This window comes from Ursus arctos, unplaced genomic scaffold (genome assembly GCF_023065955.2).
Source record: "Ursus arctos isolate Adak ecotype North America unplaced genomic scaffold, UrsArc2.0 scaffold_18, whole genome shotgun sequence".
NCBI classification, from domain to species: Eukaryota; Metazoa; Chordata; class Mammalia; order Carnivora; family Ursidae; genus Ursus; species Ursus arctos.
Genome location: NW_026622852.1, coordinates 55,317,911 through 55,333,177, shown reverse-complemented (window position 1 = coordinate 55,333,177; position 15,267 = coordinate 55,317,911). Strand labels below are relative to the sequence as shown.

Sequence of the window (15,267 nt, the reverse complement as noted above, 5' to 3'; positions counted from 1 at the left end):
TCTACAAGCACAAGGCAAACAGCAATTGCATATACTTACCCGGGCCCCTAAACTTCTAAGCAACGAGCAAAGGTAATGATCTAGAAACCTTGGCAAAGTACTGATTTCTACTGAACTGAGATCTATGAAGAAAGAAGGCTTACCTGAAGCAATCTGAATTTTGCAACCAGATTCTGCTTGAATCCGTGAAATCTGCTCACCTCCCCTGCCGATAACTGAAACAAATGGAACAGGGTCAGAACACGCTTCCGTTCCACATTTAACCAGGCATGAATGACTTAATGAATTCAGCAAACATTTACACTTGGCTCGTGGCACTGCAAATCAGGGCGGCCTCAGTGAGCCTCGGAAATCATGTGAAACATAGCGGACAGCTACAGGGTACTCAGCTTAAGTGAGGAGAGAGGTGGGTGGGGAGACAGATGGGTGGGGGGCACATGGGTCTCTATCTCTCAGCCTGGAGAGAGACCTGCAGCCCTTCGGAGCTCTGGGGGACACAGTGTGCAAAGCATTCTACCACAGTGATGGCCACAGTGGGAGATTAATCAGGGGAAAGTAGAGAATGGGGATACTTACTAAATCCCACCATTTTATCAGGCACTTTGAATTCTTCTGTTATTACTGCCCTAAAAACAGAGAACATTTTGGAAAAACATATAAAGAATTTCACGGCCACTTTAGGTTCCCCAAATTTCCCATTATTGGCCATGCCAGAAGACAGAGACTTAAAACGAATCATGCCAGTTCGGCCAACAAATCCCCAGCCCTTGAGAAAGAGCGTCATCTAACGGGCCCTTTAGTCAATCGCTTTTCGAAAAGATCCAAGCCTCCTCTCTCGCTATGTCAGAGGAAGAAACCTCTGATTTTTCCTTAAACTGTCAACTCAACTAACAACTGCCTTTTCTTCTCAGTGTTGCTTGACACTTAAAAGATTCTCTGGGGCCTGCGAAGTTAGTTTAAACTTCTCTTCCGGTCTCCTTGTTAGACAGAGATAGCAATGTCGAATTTTTCTTTAACATTCCCTGTTTCCCCATCTTTTTATTGCTTTCTGGCCTCCCTCTACTTTAGCTGTTGTTTCGGGTGAGATGCTCCAAATGGAACCAGTACCCAGCAGAGGCCTAATCAGTGTCGACCAGGACAGAATCATCACCTCATTTGCTCTGCAAAGTTCGTTCGTTAAATGCTATCCCATCTATTACGTGTTGGGTTTTTTGTTTTTGTTTTTTTTTTTTTAAACAACTACTGCATTGGTTCTTTCAAACAAAACCTCCAATTTGCCAGAGTGTATTGTGGACCATATCCCATGTGCCCAACGCCCCAGAAAGCAATGAAATCTAAACATGTACCTTAGGAGGAAGCTAAGTGCAAGTAGTTTTAAAAGAAAAAAGGGTAAGCATTTTTAAACATCTCTCACACAGCGGGATTTTTACCCATCAGGGAAGGGATCGAATCAAGTGCGTGTTTTTAGGGAAAGCGTGGGACGCAGGAGAAAGGCAGCAGCGACAGCCCCTGCGCCCGTATCAGTTCGAGGAGAGCAGACAGTCTTCTCCCCGAGGAGTTTACCTCCCCCGGTTTATACATGAGCAGAGATCGTCTCTAAGTCTTGGGATGTCTGAGCTCGTCCCCAAATCAGGCAATTCCAACTTCCTAAATCAGTTACACCGAGGACAAAAACACCAAGCCTCGGCGAGCCCAACACATCCAGACAGGGCACGGGGTCCCTGCGGGGAGTGCTTCCCCGCCGTGGCGAAGGGTGGCGGTGCTCCTGTGCGCGCAGCCACGAGACTGCAGCTCACGTGTGTAGCGCAGTCTCTTCTCAGCAAGTGCGACTGTGGAATTTACTAGAAGCGGTTCAACGCTATCACAGTAGGGTTCCTCAGCCCTCAGGAATGGCAGGAACGGACTCTCTCTGAGGAAGAATGTATGAAGAGGAGCTGCTCTGGGCCCCCCGGTAGACAAAGCTCCATTCTGACTGCGAGGCTGGAACTTGTCGAATGTACGAAGTATGAACATTCTTGGGAAAGTAAAATCTTCATTATGGCTTTATAGGAAAATGATGTTTGATACTAACAGCCACATCATTTAAATTATTCTAATGCATGAAAAAACAAAACAAACCAGTAACACAACAAAATCCAGGTTAAATGTTTTGGTTAACTGAGACCTGATGATTTCTAGAAAGTCCCAAACATTTGTGTAGAACACAAGAGGGTATAATTGCATCGTTGCTGGTGAAGATTAAGGATAATATGTTACAGTAACGGACGCACAACACAGAATGTCACCCACGAGGGAAGAGAAACTGTGGCAGTTTCCTGAACATTTTACTCTTTTTGAAGGGTTCCATTGTGACAACACCCTATCTTACAGACTGGCCTTTTTAAAGCCCACACGTCTCTGTTTCTCTCTAAATCCTCAATATTTAAGGGAAGGCTATGAGGGTAAACTGAGGCAGGGAAGCAACTGGGCCCTTCTCCAAGGTTCTCTGGCAAGTCCCTCCCCAAAGGCATAGGGTAGAGCCTGGCTTCTGGCCGCCCAAGCCCATGACTCCTGGAGAATCACAAGCTTTATCTTGTGAAAGCCCAACGATGCACGCTTCTTGGGGACGCCTTTGCTCAAATGAAGGCATTAAGGATTTGTAAAACACTGGGGAAGCCATCAAATCAGGATGGAAAATTTCTCTCTTTAAATTAGAAGTACGTGGACAGAAAAGAGCAGCTCCCACACTCTAGAGGTCTGTTAAGTTTACATACAATAATGGTTGACTTTTAATACCTCCTGTTCGTCTATCCTTCGAGCTTACGCTGTCTTGGAAAGGACTACAAAACTTGAGTCTTACAGAAATCTAGCCCCTGTTTTTTTCCCAATCTCAACCTCTGACTTTCTAACACTCTCGTACAGATGGTGGATCAATAAACAATTAGAAATGATCAATAAATAATAAAACATAACCCACTGCTTACCTTTGATGTACCAAGGCCCCTAACTGGTTACCTACTGTGGCAAAGAGAAAGAGAAAAGAAAAATCAAAGCATTAGCACGGATAAACTCACTCCATCCTTACACGACTTCTTACCATTTTGGGGAGGGGGAGGGAGGAAAGGCAGAAAGAAAGCAAACAGTAATTTAGGCTCAGTGGCTGCAATGAATGCGTTACATGATATGAAACAGGAGGGGACGTCTTGATCAACACAGTCTCTAACCCAGTGTCCAGCTGAACGCAGGATAAGAAATTGATCTGCGTGTCCACATGCTGAGAGGCCTGGGAGAAAATCCCGCCTGCCTAAATCCCTCTCCCTTCCCACCTCCCTCCTGCTCTGGATCCAGACTCTATGTAAAGATAGTGAGAGTTCCCTCTTTCTCTTTCTCAAACAAATGAGAAGGTTTAACCTCCTAGCCTGGGAGCATTGTTAAGGCTCGCTCCGTGGCAGCTGTGGTCACTAGGAACATGCACATATGTTCCTGCCGGCCACAGGGCACCCCCCCGCCCCCGAACATAAACATCTCAAGGAGAGGATCTGGCATCTTCCTTCCTTGGGCCTCTTCGTTGACCCACCACAGCAGTCCATACGCAGTGGCCGCTACGAATGAGCAAGTGCCTTTCAAGCCCATTTCACAGAGACAACAGTGCCAAACAGCCTCTTATTATGAAAACCAACTCTGTAATCACATTCCCACAAAACCACTTTAGCTACGCTTTTTGCTCCAGTTTCTCCTCTTTCAGCTATTGACGAGCGTCTCCCTCACCAGCCATCAGCAAAAAGGATTCTGTGCTGTTTCTCTTTTGGAACACGCAGCCCAGGAAACACAGTCGGGGGACAATGAAAAAGTATAAATCTGAAACATATTCCGAGGAACCGAACGGACCTTGCAGTGTGCTAACCAGAGCATTCAAAGATATGTCTCTGGGGAAAGTCAGGAGGAGGACAGACAGGAGATCAGCGGGGAAGGGTCAGGCATCTCAGCCCCGAACAAAGGGTGGAGTGGTCTGACATCTGAAATCTACGACTCCCAACTGCTCCTCTTCCTGCCTGAACTTAACCCTGTCCTTCTGACTGGACGGGAGCTGGTCCTAAGACGACAAAGGAAAAGAAACCGGATCATGGTATTTTAAAAGAAGAAAGAGCATGAAGACACAATGCTAGTAAAAAGTAAACGAGGCTACGGAGCAGTACCATATTTCTTCTGGATCAATAGCAAGATAATGGTTTGCAGCCAAAATATTGACATTATATACTATTATCCTGCTTCTCTCAGGGATAAGAGAATTGTTTTTTTTACTGAATCTTCAGATTTTCTTTTTGCATCTCCAGTCTGAATGTGACAAATGCTCTCCCTTGGGAGAGGTGGTGCTCAGGATTCCAATCCCACGTGAAGACTGCTCAGCTACAACCTTGGACAAGGAGTCCCCGTCACACACTCGCTCCCTGGATGGTGCACGAGAGGACCGTCCACCAACTAAGGCAGTGGGTAGGAAAAAAACAGGCTGCAGAAGGATGTCCACAAGAGTGCCCTTGAGTCTGGTTGGAGGTCCCTACTCAAGGGTTCGGCTCAGTCTCCCTGCTCACTGTCAGAATGCCTCTCAGGGGTCAAGAATACACTGAAGACGGACTAAAGACTGAAATGCCTTGACATGCCGAGAACACAGAGGTGCCCGGTCCCCAAACAGGGCAACACGGCCGGACCTTGGCTCCTGGCCCATGGTGCTGTTTGGCAAGAGATGTCAAAAGGCCGATGATCTTCAGATATTTTGGCCAGAAAAGCCACAGAAACAGGGTAAAGGGCAACGCTACCGTAAAGAACTTGATGAGATTCAGGGGAACATTCAAAAGGCTCTTGGTCAAAAGCCATTTAAAATGTTGTGCTTGTCCCACAAAAAAGGGCAATTCCTTTTTGTTGGTAAGTTACGTGTCACAGGTGCCCAGTGCCTCGCTGATAAGGGGAGGAGCTCGCAAAGGGCCGGAGCGGGGCGCACACCCCAGCATCCCGCCGAGAGATGGCCTGCTGAGAGCCACGACACCAAAGAAGGAAATCAAATTCCCACCCCGACTCAACCCGGAGTTGGTGGACTCTCAGAAAGGACACACGTCCTCCTTCCCCGTGCAAATGCTGTGCCTGCAGGCCGAATCGTGCGATTTATTCAAGTTTCGGTCCCTGCGCAAATGGCCCCATCTGACGCCTACAAGTGAAAACCAGCAGTCAGATGAGGGGCGTGGGGCACTTGCACGGCGACGGCTAACGTCCACTCCCCTCAGTCTTCACAAGGAAGAGGGGCCCGACGAGGGAGGCAAACGGGGACCTATCAAGTTCAATTCCATGGTAACTACAGTTATTTTACTGTAAAAAAGGCAAAATGCTGCATATAATCAGTCCTATTTCCCATTAATGGTGCATGCCGGCCCACAATGCTTCATCTCCCCTCAGAAGTTCACCCCGGCTCCATTCCAGCACACACACACACACGCACGCACACACACGCACCCAGGTGTGGTTCTCGTTCACCTGGCACACCACATAATGGGAAGCTGTCTGGGCTAGGGGAAAACGAGCTTCCCATAGAAAAGATTCATGCTACAATATGAGAAATTTTTTCTAAAGAGTAATACTCTGCCAATTTCAATAACGATCTTCAAAAAAAAAAAAAAAATAAGGCACTGGACACATCCTCCCCCACTAGTGAGGAGAAAAACGTCTCCCTTTTTCTTCCCCTAAAGAAATGCTACAAAATATCACCGAGGAACATACCCAACTTTAAAACATGCATCGATTTTAATAGTTAACCCCCATGCGCCCCTCACGAAAGCCCGAGGAACGAAAGCCCCCGTCCTCCTCGTAGGAGCGCAGACAGCACGCGCTGGCCGGGGCACAGAGCAGCAGACCAGAGGCAGGTGAGTGGGTCGGCCGGGAGAGAAAACATCGGCACTTTTTATATAACTGATCAAACAAGTACATAAACCAAACCTTCCTCTGTCGATTTCGGCAACAATCCTGCACCCGTCCCTGGCTCCCCGGCTCCTCTGACTCTGAGCAATGCCTTTCCAAGACCCCGTTACGGTCAGTAATACCTACAGTCGGCTGCAGGGGTTTCTGCCGTTTTCAAAGCACTTTTATAAAGCTTTTCTCCAAGGACAGTACAAAGGCTTCCTGTGTTCTAAGGCAGCAACTCTCCACCCGGGGCCACAAAACACTGACCTGCTGAGGTCAGCTGAAAGTCCTTAGGCAAGTAATCCGTCACTAATTTTGCAAATTATCATTTTTTAAAAAGCGAGTGGGAACTCAAGCTCTTCTCGGTAACGGCACCCCTCCTTTGCAGGCTCACGGGCTTTGGCGAGCTGTGTTCTAGGCGCCTCGCCTGCGGAGCCCACTCCGGCCTACAAGAGCCCCAGGACGCAGACACTTTATCACCAGGCCTGCTCTACCAACCAGGGAGGTGGAGGGCCCAGGAGAGTGCCTGTGCCCCGTGAAGGCACGCCAGTCACATCTCTCTGGTCTGGGCACTGGGCCAGTCCGGGGGTAACGCAGTGTGCGAGGCCATCCTGGCCCTCGGGAATCAGAGCCCAGCAGGGCCCAGAGGAAGCTCCACGTGAGCAGTAACCTGCTCTAGTCTCCCAGGCTGTGGGGGAGTTAGGAACCCCATCTGCACCCCTCTCCGGTCCCAGTGCCTGCCCATAGCCTGACCTGAGCAGCACTGGAGTGACATTAAGAGGAAAAACACGTCTACGATATGTGTTTGTAGCGCTGGGCCTTATTTTCCTTTAGACCACAGGTCATAACATCAATTTTGGGGATCATGACCAGCTTTATTAAAAACTAAAATCGAAAACAGAGTGTATCATATACAGTAAGGGCATATATTCCATAAAGCTTTCATTCCAGCTACACGTGGTTTAGTGTGTGTACTAACTAGTTCTGATGGAGATATTGTGAGTGAAAATAACTTTTCTAATCCTTAGCTCATGAGGTCAGTATTAACTCCATTTTACAGGTAAGGAAACAGAGGCTCAGAGAGGTTAAGCAACCTGCCCAAAGTCACACAGTTAACAAATGGCAGAGCTGGGATTCAAATTCTGTTCTATCACTTTGGAGCCCGTATCTATCCATCTATCTATCTATCTATCTATCTATCTATCTATCATCTTTCTTTCTTCCTTCCTTCCTTCTTTCTTTTCTTTTCTTTTTTCTTTCTTTTAAAGATTTATTTATTTTGAGAGAGAGAGAGCGTGACTTCGTGCACGTGCACTACTGGGAGGGGAAGGGAAAGAGAATCAAGTAGACCCCGCACTGAGTATGGAGCCCAACACGAGGCTCCATCTCACGACCCTGAGATCATGACCTGAGCCGAAACCAGGAGTCGGATGCTTAACTGATTGAGCCACCCAGATGCCCTGCAGCCCATGTTTCCAAGCATGCACTATCATGGCACGAGAGACAAAGACTCAGGTTCAAGTCTTCCCTCTGCCCCTTCTCAGGCATCAGCCCTTGGTCAAACCACTTCTCCAGACACTGGTTTCCTTATCCACATGAAAATGAATTCAGCCTTCTGGGTTCCTTCCAGCGATCTTTTCTTATTCTATACAGCCCCCCACCCCCAGCTCCATCTCTACATCCTGGCAATCACTAATCTATTCTCCATTCCAAAAATGTTACATAAATGGGATCACACGGTATGTCACCTTTGGGGATTGGCTTTTCTCACTCAGCTGAATTACCTGCAGATTCATCCAGATTGTTGCGTGTATGAATAGCTTATTCCTTTTGTTGCTGAGCAGTGTTCTACCGTACGGTTGTACCATTTTGTTAGCTATTCGCCTGCTCAAGGACATCTGGGCTGTTTCCAGTTTGGAGTTTTTACGAATAAAGCTGCTACAACGATCTGTGGACAGGTTTTTGTTTCTTGAGAATAAACAGGTCTAACTGTGGGCTGAATGGCGGGCACATGCTTAATTCTGGGAGTTTTCTAGAGAGGCTGTACCATCGGACGGGTTTTTAAAAGCTCCTTGGGTGGGTCTCACACCTGGCCAGGGTAGAGGGGCACTGAGGGTCACACATTTCCTAAAAGGATTTGAAAAACTATAAATCCCCTCCTAACGTAACATCTAAAAGTCATCCCTAGGTTAACAGGTACAAAGAACAGGTGTACAGAAGCTTCGGCTGTGTCTCTGTTGTAACACGACGCTACACACTTAGCTCATTCGTTTCTGCAGATAATCTCGAGCTACGGTGTGTGGTATCTAGTGGGCTAAGCTGACCATCAAGCCGTCAGATCATACTCTGCCAGGGGAAAAAAAAAATCTCACTTCCTTTTTCCAACTCACACATACATGTTAATATGCACCCACATGATGACCACTCACTTCTAAATTTTAATCCTAAAACAGATGGACGGATGGACGGATGGGGAGGAGGGGACCATCTGAATCTCTGCGATGAGTTGCTACCCGAATAAAAATCAAAATCCGATCCTGTCCCTTTCAGTATTTTTTTTTTTTTAAAGATTTTATTTATTTATTCAACAGAGATAGAGACAGCCAGCGAGAGAGGGAACACAAGCAGGGGGAGTGGGAGAGGAAGAAGCAGGCTCCCAGGTGAGGAGCCTGATGTGGGACTCGATCCCAGAACACCGGGATCATGCCCTGAGCCAAAGGCAGACGCTTAACCGCTGTGCCACCCAGGCGCCCCCCTTTCAGTATTTCTTACCAAGACTCATGTTTTATTGCCTGGGGCTGCCCCACCCGGAACCCTGGACTCACGCCTCTTGAGGCATCTGAGGATGATGATGCGCCACCGTGAACCAAAGGGAAACGTGGCAGGGGACACGGAGATGAGAAGGGCACGGTGTCCCCAGCACAGACCCGTTGTCCGAGAGATCCATTTTAGGGAAGAGGGGGCGCATAAATGCGAGAGCTGGGACAGGGCTCTTGGAAACCCCTCCCCCGGGGGGTCTTCACTCCGCCTGCTTGAAGACTACTGCTGGACAACACTCCCGGCCCCCCAGGCCTCAGGGACTAAGGTTTAGTCTCAGCTCCTCCTCCCTGCAGCCTCCGTCATTCTCCTCCTTCAGGGACGGTACCAGCACGTGTTGGATTCTGTTTCTCTCTTTTCAAAGCAGAGACTCTGGGCCCTGCGGGCTCCTGCCAGAGGCGGTGCGGGCCGTAGGTAGTGGTTCACGTGCCTCTGCCACCCACAGCAGGAACCCTGGCCGTCCCCACTACCTAGCGGCGGCACCTCTCATCCCTCTTCTCTTTTGCAAAGTGTGCATTTAAAAAAAATCTTCCCTCCTCATTCTTGTCTCCTCCTTCTCTTTGTCCTGGGCCACAGATGCTGAAACAAAACTCGGCGGGGGCCACAGTGCTACTCTGTCCCGATCTTCCTGTAAGTGGTTCATGCGAGAGCACACTCACCCCCTCTGCCTTCGCTCACCAGGAACGCCATCTAGAGAATGTCAGAAGGCGTGGGACTAGCTCAACAGTAGTACAGAAACCTCGAAGACACCGAGGGCCTGAGGGCCAGCTACACAGCCCTGCTCCTGCCTCCTGTGCTTCCCGATTGTCTCTGGCTGCTTTCAAGCTCTGACCGCAGAGCTGAGTCGGTGGCGCAGAGCCCATATGGCCTGAAAGTCTAAAAAAATTTACTGTATGGTCCTTGAAGAAAAGTTATGCGAACCCCTGATGCAGATAAAATTTGCACTTCTAGGGGCGCCTGGGTGGCACAGCGGTTAGGCGTCTGCCTTCGGCTCAGGGCGTGATCCCAGCGTTACGGGATCGAGCCCCACATCAGGCTCTCCCGCTATGAGCCTGCTTCTTCCTCTCCCACTCCCCCTGCTTGTGTTCCCTCTCTCGATGGCTGTCTCTATATCTGCCAAATAAATAAATAAAATCTTAAAAAAAAATTTGCACTTCTAAGCCTCTTAGCTAATACTACTCTCTTTGATTTGGATTTTACTTTTCACAAAATTGTTTCTTTTCTCTTTTTGAAAATTTTATTTATTTATTGATTTGAGAGCAAGCGGAAGGGAGAGAGACCAGAGAGGGAGAAGGAGAAGCAGACTCACCGTTGAGCAGAGTCTGATGCGAGGCTCATTCCCAGGACCCTGGGATCACGACCTGAGCCGAAGGCAGATGCTTAACTAACTGCGCCACCCGGGTGCCCCTTCACAAAATTTTCTAAACGTTAATTGTAGGACACGAAGAGAAAGAACATCAGCATCAACTGTTTATTCAGCTACTACGTAAGGGAGGTGGGGAAGGAAAGCCCATCTCCAGATCACACGGCCCGCAGAATCTAGTAGAAACACACGACGGACCCTGGTATCTGCAGAATAAAGTACACGTGAGCCCTGGGAAGGGGACAAATGAACTGCTTTTGAAGTTCAGAGCAGAATGTGATCTGCTTACTCTCTGGTCAGGTGGGTGTGTGCAAAGGGGAAAGGGGGGACAGGGGAGAGAGGGAGAACAGGGGGCAAGAGGAGAGGCTAGGAGCCATCTCACTAGGCACTGAAGAAAGTTGAAAGATGGGGATGAGGCCAGGTTCTCGGGAGGATGTCCCATCAATTCTGAGACCTAAAGACCGAGCAGGACTTCTCTGGGTAAAGAGCTGGGAGGTGAGATGGGTTTCAGGAAGAGCAAAGAGACGACACAGACGACCAGGCTGCTGCAGAGTGCAGAATGGGGTGGGGGGGGCAGAGTAGAAGGGTAGGTTAGGAAGGGCTGGACCCCTCCTGGTTACCGGAAGCTGCCACAGGTCTTAGAACGGAGGAATGGAACTGGTCAGACTGGCTTCAGCGAGAGGTCTTAGCTGTAGCAGAAAGAAAGTACCAGATGGAAGAGCTGTCTGCCACACTGAGATCAGCAGGAAGATTCCCGAATTGTCAGGGTGCACCTCGCAGACTGTTATGAAGCATGGGTGCCCACTGAAGATGCTAATACTTACAATGACTCGACCCAAAGCAGAGGGCAGTGGAATGACTGTTCGGCCCAAGTCAGGGCACCGTGGCAGGCAAGGAAAGCCGGGCTCTGACCCCTTCTTGCTGGGCTCCAAGCCAACAGAGTGACGGTTCAAAACTGCCTAGGACACAACTAACTGGTCCCTTCCTACAACAAGAACAAATCTTTTCCCTTATTTCACTTGTTTTTGTCCTCCTATTCGTGTACTTGTTTGCAAATTTCAGTGTCCCGCAGAAACCCCAAGGCTTCCAAGGGTTCTCTCTGGTTGACTTACAAGTTGAAGCACTTTAGACAGACCCAAGTAACACCTGCAGAAACTTCTAGGGGACTGAGCTTCAACCCTCGAGAGGTTAAAGAATCCAGCTTCCCAGGAAAGTGAGAAAGTTCCAGCTGCTAGAGAAGTGATCTGGTGAACTTCTGTCAAAAAAACCCGAGCAAACCAAACAAATGAAAAACTGTGAAGCCTTTGGAAATCTTTATTGTTCAGAAAAAAGGGCAGGAATTCCTGCTTGTTCGTCTCTGCTTTTCTAATCTCTCCTCTCAGGAATAGCACGACCGTGACCCCTGGGAAGCTGTCGGGTAACCACGATCATCACTGTCCTTGACAGGACCCATTGATTCACATATTTACTTATCCAAGGGAAGAGGAATGGCCCAGTGACCTCATTACCCCTGTCAAAGACAACCGCGGCCTGCCCTGAACGCGCTCCCAACGCCCAGAGTTCTCTCTGAACTCGAAGGCCCATCTCTGACGCCACAGGTGGAGACCAACTTGGAGGAAGACAATTGACGTGATTCTGTTGTTGGAAAGGTACTCCACTGAAGAGGACTCACTAGCAAACTGTCATGCCCAGTGTGAAAAGCCTGAGGGAAGTTTCTCGTTCTTCACACAGTCTGTTATGTAAGACAGAGAGTTGGCCCCAGACAGGAAGGTTCTCAGTTCTTCCCTACTGTAACGAGCCTTCATATTTAGAAGGAAGAAAAAGGGAAACGGTGTTCGTTTTCTGATTCCAAGGACCCAGTCCCCCAAAGGCAGACACGGAAAAAATTACAGCTCTCAAAACGGAGGGGAATATACGCCCCAGAATAACGAACGGGAGTTCCGAGTGAGAGTCTGGACTTACCCGTGACTCCCTCCCTACACCTGCCTGCTCCCGAGGTCTCTTGCTCGGTAAACTCAGAGCCTCTCATGAATTTCTCTCAAATGGGTGTGCAGTGGATTCAGGGGAGAAGAAGTTGGCCCTGTGCCTGCGGTGTTATTGGCAAACATCTAGGCGCTCTTTACGCAAAGGGCACACTGATCGCCTGTGCCAGGCACACACAGGTTTCACACTTCCCACCCCGCGGGGGGTGCAAGCAAGGCGGGAGCTGTGAAAGGTATTGATCGTGATTTCTGGAAACAGTGGGCCAGAGGGACTGTCCATTACCGGGGCATGTGCTCAGAGCCCGACAACTTAGTTTTATTTCTGTATCGATGTCCCATAAGAGGAAGCGAAGCATGATTGCCCTGAAAAGGTAAAAAGGTCACTTTGCGTTACAGTTTTTCAGGTCGGCAAAAATGCAGATAATGCAATCGGTCATATTTCTTCTAAGAAATCACTAACACCAGTCAAATATAAAAAGATCACAGTGTACCATTTTGGAGTAGCAGTCTAAATGGTCACCTTAGTTCCAATGGCTCTGGGGTAGATTTTGTGTGTGTGCTCCTTTAAATAGACAAAAACTCTGACACCCAGAGGAGAGCAGCCCCCTTAAAATCTTCACGCTGTGTCCCAATACAGTTATTCCAAAAAGGTTAGCGCATTTAAAAACCATGGGAATCTCCCCTTTAGGATCCCCTAAGAGATGTGAGAAACCAGTCACACCACATTCTATTTTTTTCTACATACATCAAAATGCACTTTTTTTGATAAAGGAAATTACACCGTATCTACTGTTGTACCTTGATTTTTTCCCACTTAATAATACCCCGTAGAGCTACGTGCATACACGCACGGTTGGGCGCACAGGCAGACGGGCAGAAGGACGGTGGACGCGGACTCAGCCACTGCGTGGCACATTCATGTGCGAACTAGGACACCTCGGATTCCCTTTTATAGTCATACTTTGCAGGACACAAAATGTGATCAAGGAAGTCCGAGTTCTCCGTACACACACACCTGACAGATACTCTTGGCCAAGGTGCTGGTGACAGGCTCTTCAAAGGGGGCTGAAGGAAGGCAGAGACCGAAACCAACAAGGAAACACACGAGCGAAGGAAAGACGGGCGCTTCTGGAGACAGCCCGTCATAAACGGGAGTGGTGAAAAGCTCAGCAGACTGCCGAGAGGTCACCACCCCCTTGCCCTTTCTTTAAGGTCAGGATATAGCCACGGCTTCCTCAGGGCCATGCACCAAATCTGAGCTTTTCTCTGGAGAAAAGTGGGAACTTCAATTTCCATGTGTGTGTTTGAAGAACGGAGGGCTACATCAAACAAAATTCTCCAATCAGTCAAACTACTTCCGAGCTGATGCGCAAAGGCCGAGTCTTTTACCTTATTGCTCAGCTGAAAACATTCCTGTATTATCAACGCAAATAAGAACTCAAATGCTGGAGAATTGCGGAGAAAAATCATCCCCAATATGGCCCCCTCCTCCGTTCCTCTTCAGAAAGACGCTGGCGAGAGCTGTTAAGGAAATGGCTGGAGCTCCAACTTAACTGGCAGGTTCGCTACCATCTGAAAGGCAAAGACGTTTACTGCAACTTACCTCCATCATCCAAGGGCCGTTTCTGCACTCCGTATCCATACACTGAGGGGTCCACTAGAGGTGTGGAATTATTCAAGTGAGGAACTGAATCAATTTTAGCAGCAATCTACAGAGAGAATCAGATTTAAATACTCAGTAACAAATCCTGGCTCCATGTGAGGGAGAAAGATGAGAGTCCTCTTAAAAGGCCTGTTATCCCATTTCTCCCCCTGACCTAGATTAATGGAAGGCATTGTCACCAAGGGGACAAACACTTTTCACTGCTAATTCAATTTTCTCTCGGCCTTAACGTCTTTAGATATAAAATACTTCCGAACGTTTGTCTTCTACAAATTAGTATTTTTAAGTCATCACTTAAAATACAGGTATACCGTAGCATTCTAAGAAGAAAAATAAAGGAGGTCAACAATACGAAGAACGTCGTTCAAAAACTTTTATCACAGCATTCCCTTAAGAAACAAGCTCCCCAATACTACTTAAAAGGCTGTGTTTGCTCAAACATGACAACTCGTTAGGAAAACACCCATCCCATAACTTCCACGCCTATAAAGTGATGATGTCCCGTATGGAGCTCTAAACCAGTAAGCTGCTCCTCGCTGGAAGTGTCCACACAGGGGGCAGATGACCATCTGTCCAGACTACTTTAGAAGGATTCCTGCACTGGAGAAAGTGAGATAACCTCTGAGAGCTATTTCAATTTTTATTATTTATCAGTTACAAAAATGATCATATAGCTATTAAAGTGTTTTTCCCCAGAAACGAATGCTATGTGGGAATTATTTACCTACTTTGTTCTCAGTGGAAAATTAAATGTGATCTTCATAAGTCAATGCTTTCATTTAATCAAAAGAATATTTATAGCCACTGCTCTTAATGTTAGTCCCTAAGTTAAGCTTAATAAGTAGGGGTGGATTAAATGGCAGAGAGAAGGGTTGTCCCACAGAGAGTCTTCAGCGGTAGTTCTCCTGAGCTTGTCCAAATGTGCCCAGAAGTCTGAGACCCTCTGGGACCAACATATATGACTTTAAACAAATAAACCACCCAAGATAATCATGACACTGAAACCCCAAGGCAGGACCTAAATGTCAGGGATCTGGGGTCAGGTCTCTCCCTCCGGTTTACTAGTTCTGTGGTGTTGGACAAGCCCCGCCCCCCCCCCCGTATGAGCCCCTCTGGGTGGACTACCGCCCGCTGCAGAGTCTGGGGAAAGTTAACAACATACTCTCAACACAAAGAAGCTTTGTAAACTAGAAAGCACTTGGCACATGGCATGGCTATTAAAATAAGGCAACTCATCCAGCCAACGTCGAGTGCTACTACGTGCCGGGCTCTGTCCAGGCACTGGGGCTCCTGTGGTGAACAAAAGTAACCAGGCCCTGGGGCGCCTGCGTGCCTCAGTCCGTTAGTGTCCGACTCTTGATTTCAGCTCAGGTCATGATCTCAGGGTTATGAGATCCAGGCCCTCATCAGGCTCCGCGCTGGACATGGAGTCTGCTTAAGATTCCCTCTCTCCCCCTGGGGCGCCTGGGTGGCACAGCGGTTAAGCGTCTGCCTTCAGCTCAGGGCATGATCCCGGC

At 48.2% G+C, this 15,267-nt stretch overlaps 1 protein-coding gene across 2 annotated transcripts in view; it reads right to left on the bottom strand.

Annotated features, from left to right (window-relative positions):
* The window catches only part of FUBP3 (far upstream element binding protein 3), a 49,600-nt gene that overhangs the window by 22,240 nt on the left and 12,093 nt on the right, over positions 1–15,267 (bottom strand). For both annotated transcript variants that reach the window (XM_026514191.4, XM_057313397.1), the window contains exons 2-5: positions 13,691–13,796; positions 2,964–2,997; positions 577–626; positions 144–215 (exon numbers count right to left, since the gene is read on the bottom strand). In XM_026514191.4, coding sequence (XP_026369976.1) covers positions 144–215; positions 577–626; positions 2,964–2,997; positions 13,691–13,796 — 262 coding nt within the window. The remainder of the gene's footprint in view (positions 1–143; positions 216–576; positions 627–2,963; positions 2,998–13,690; positions 13,797–15,267) is intronic.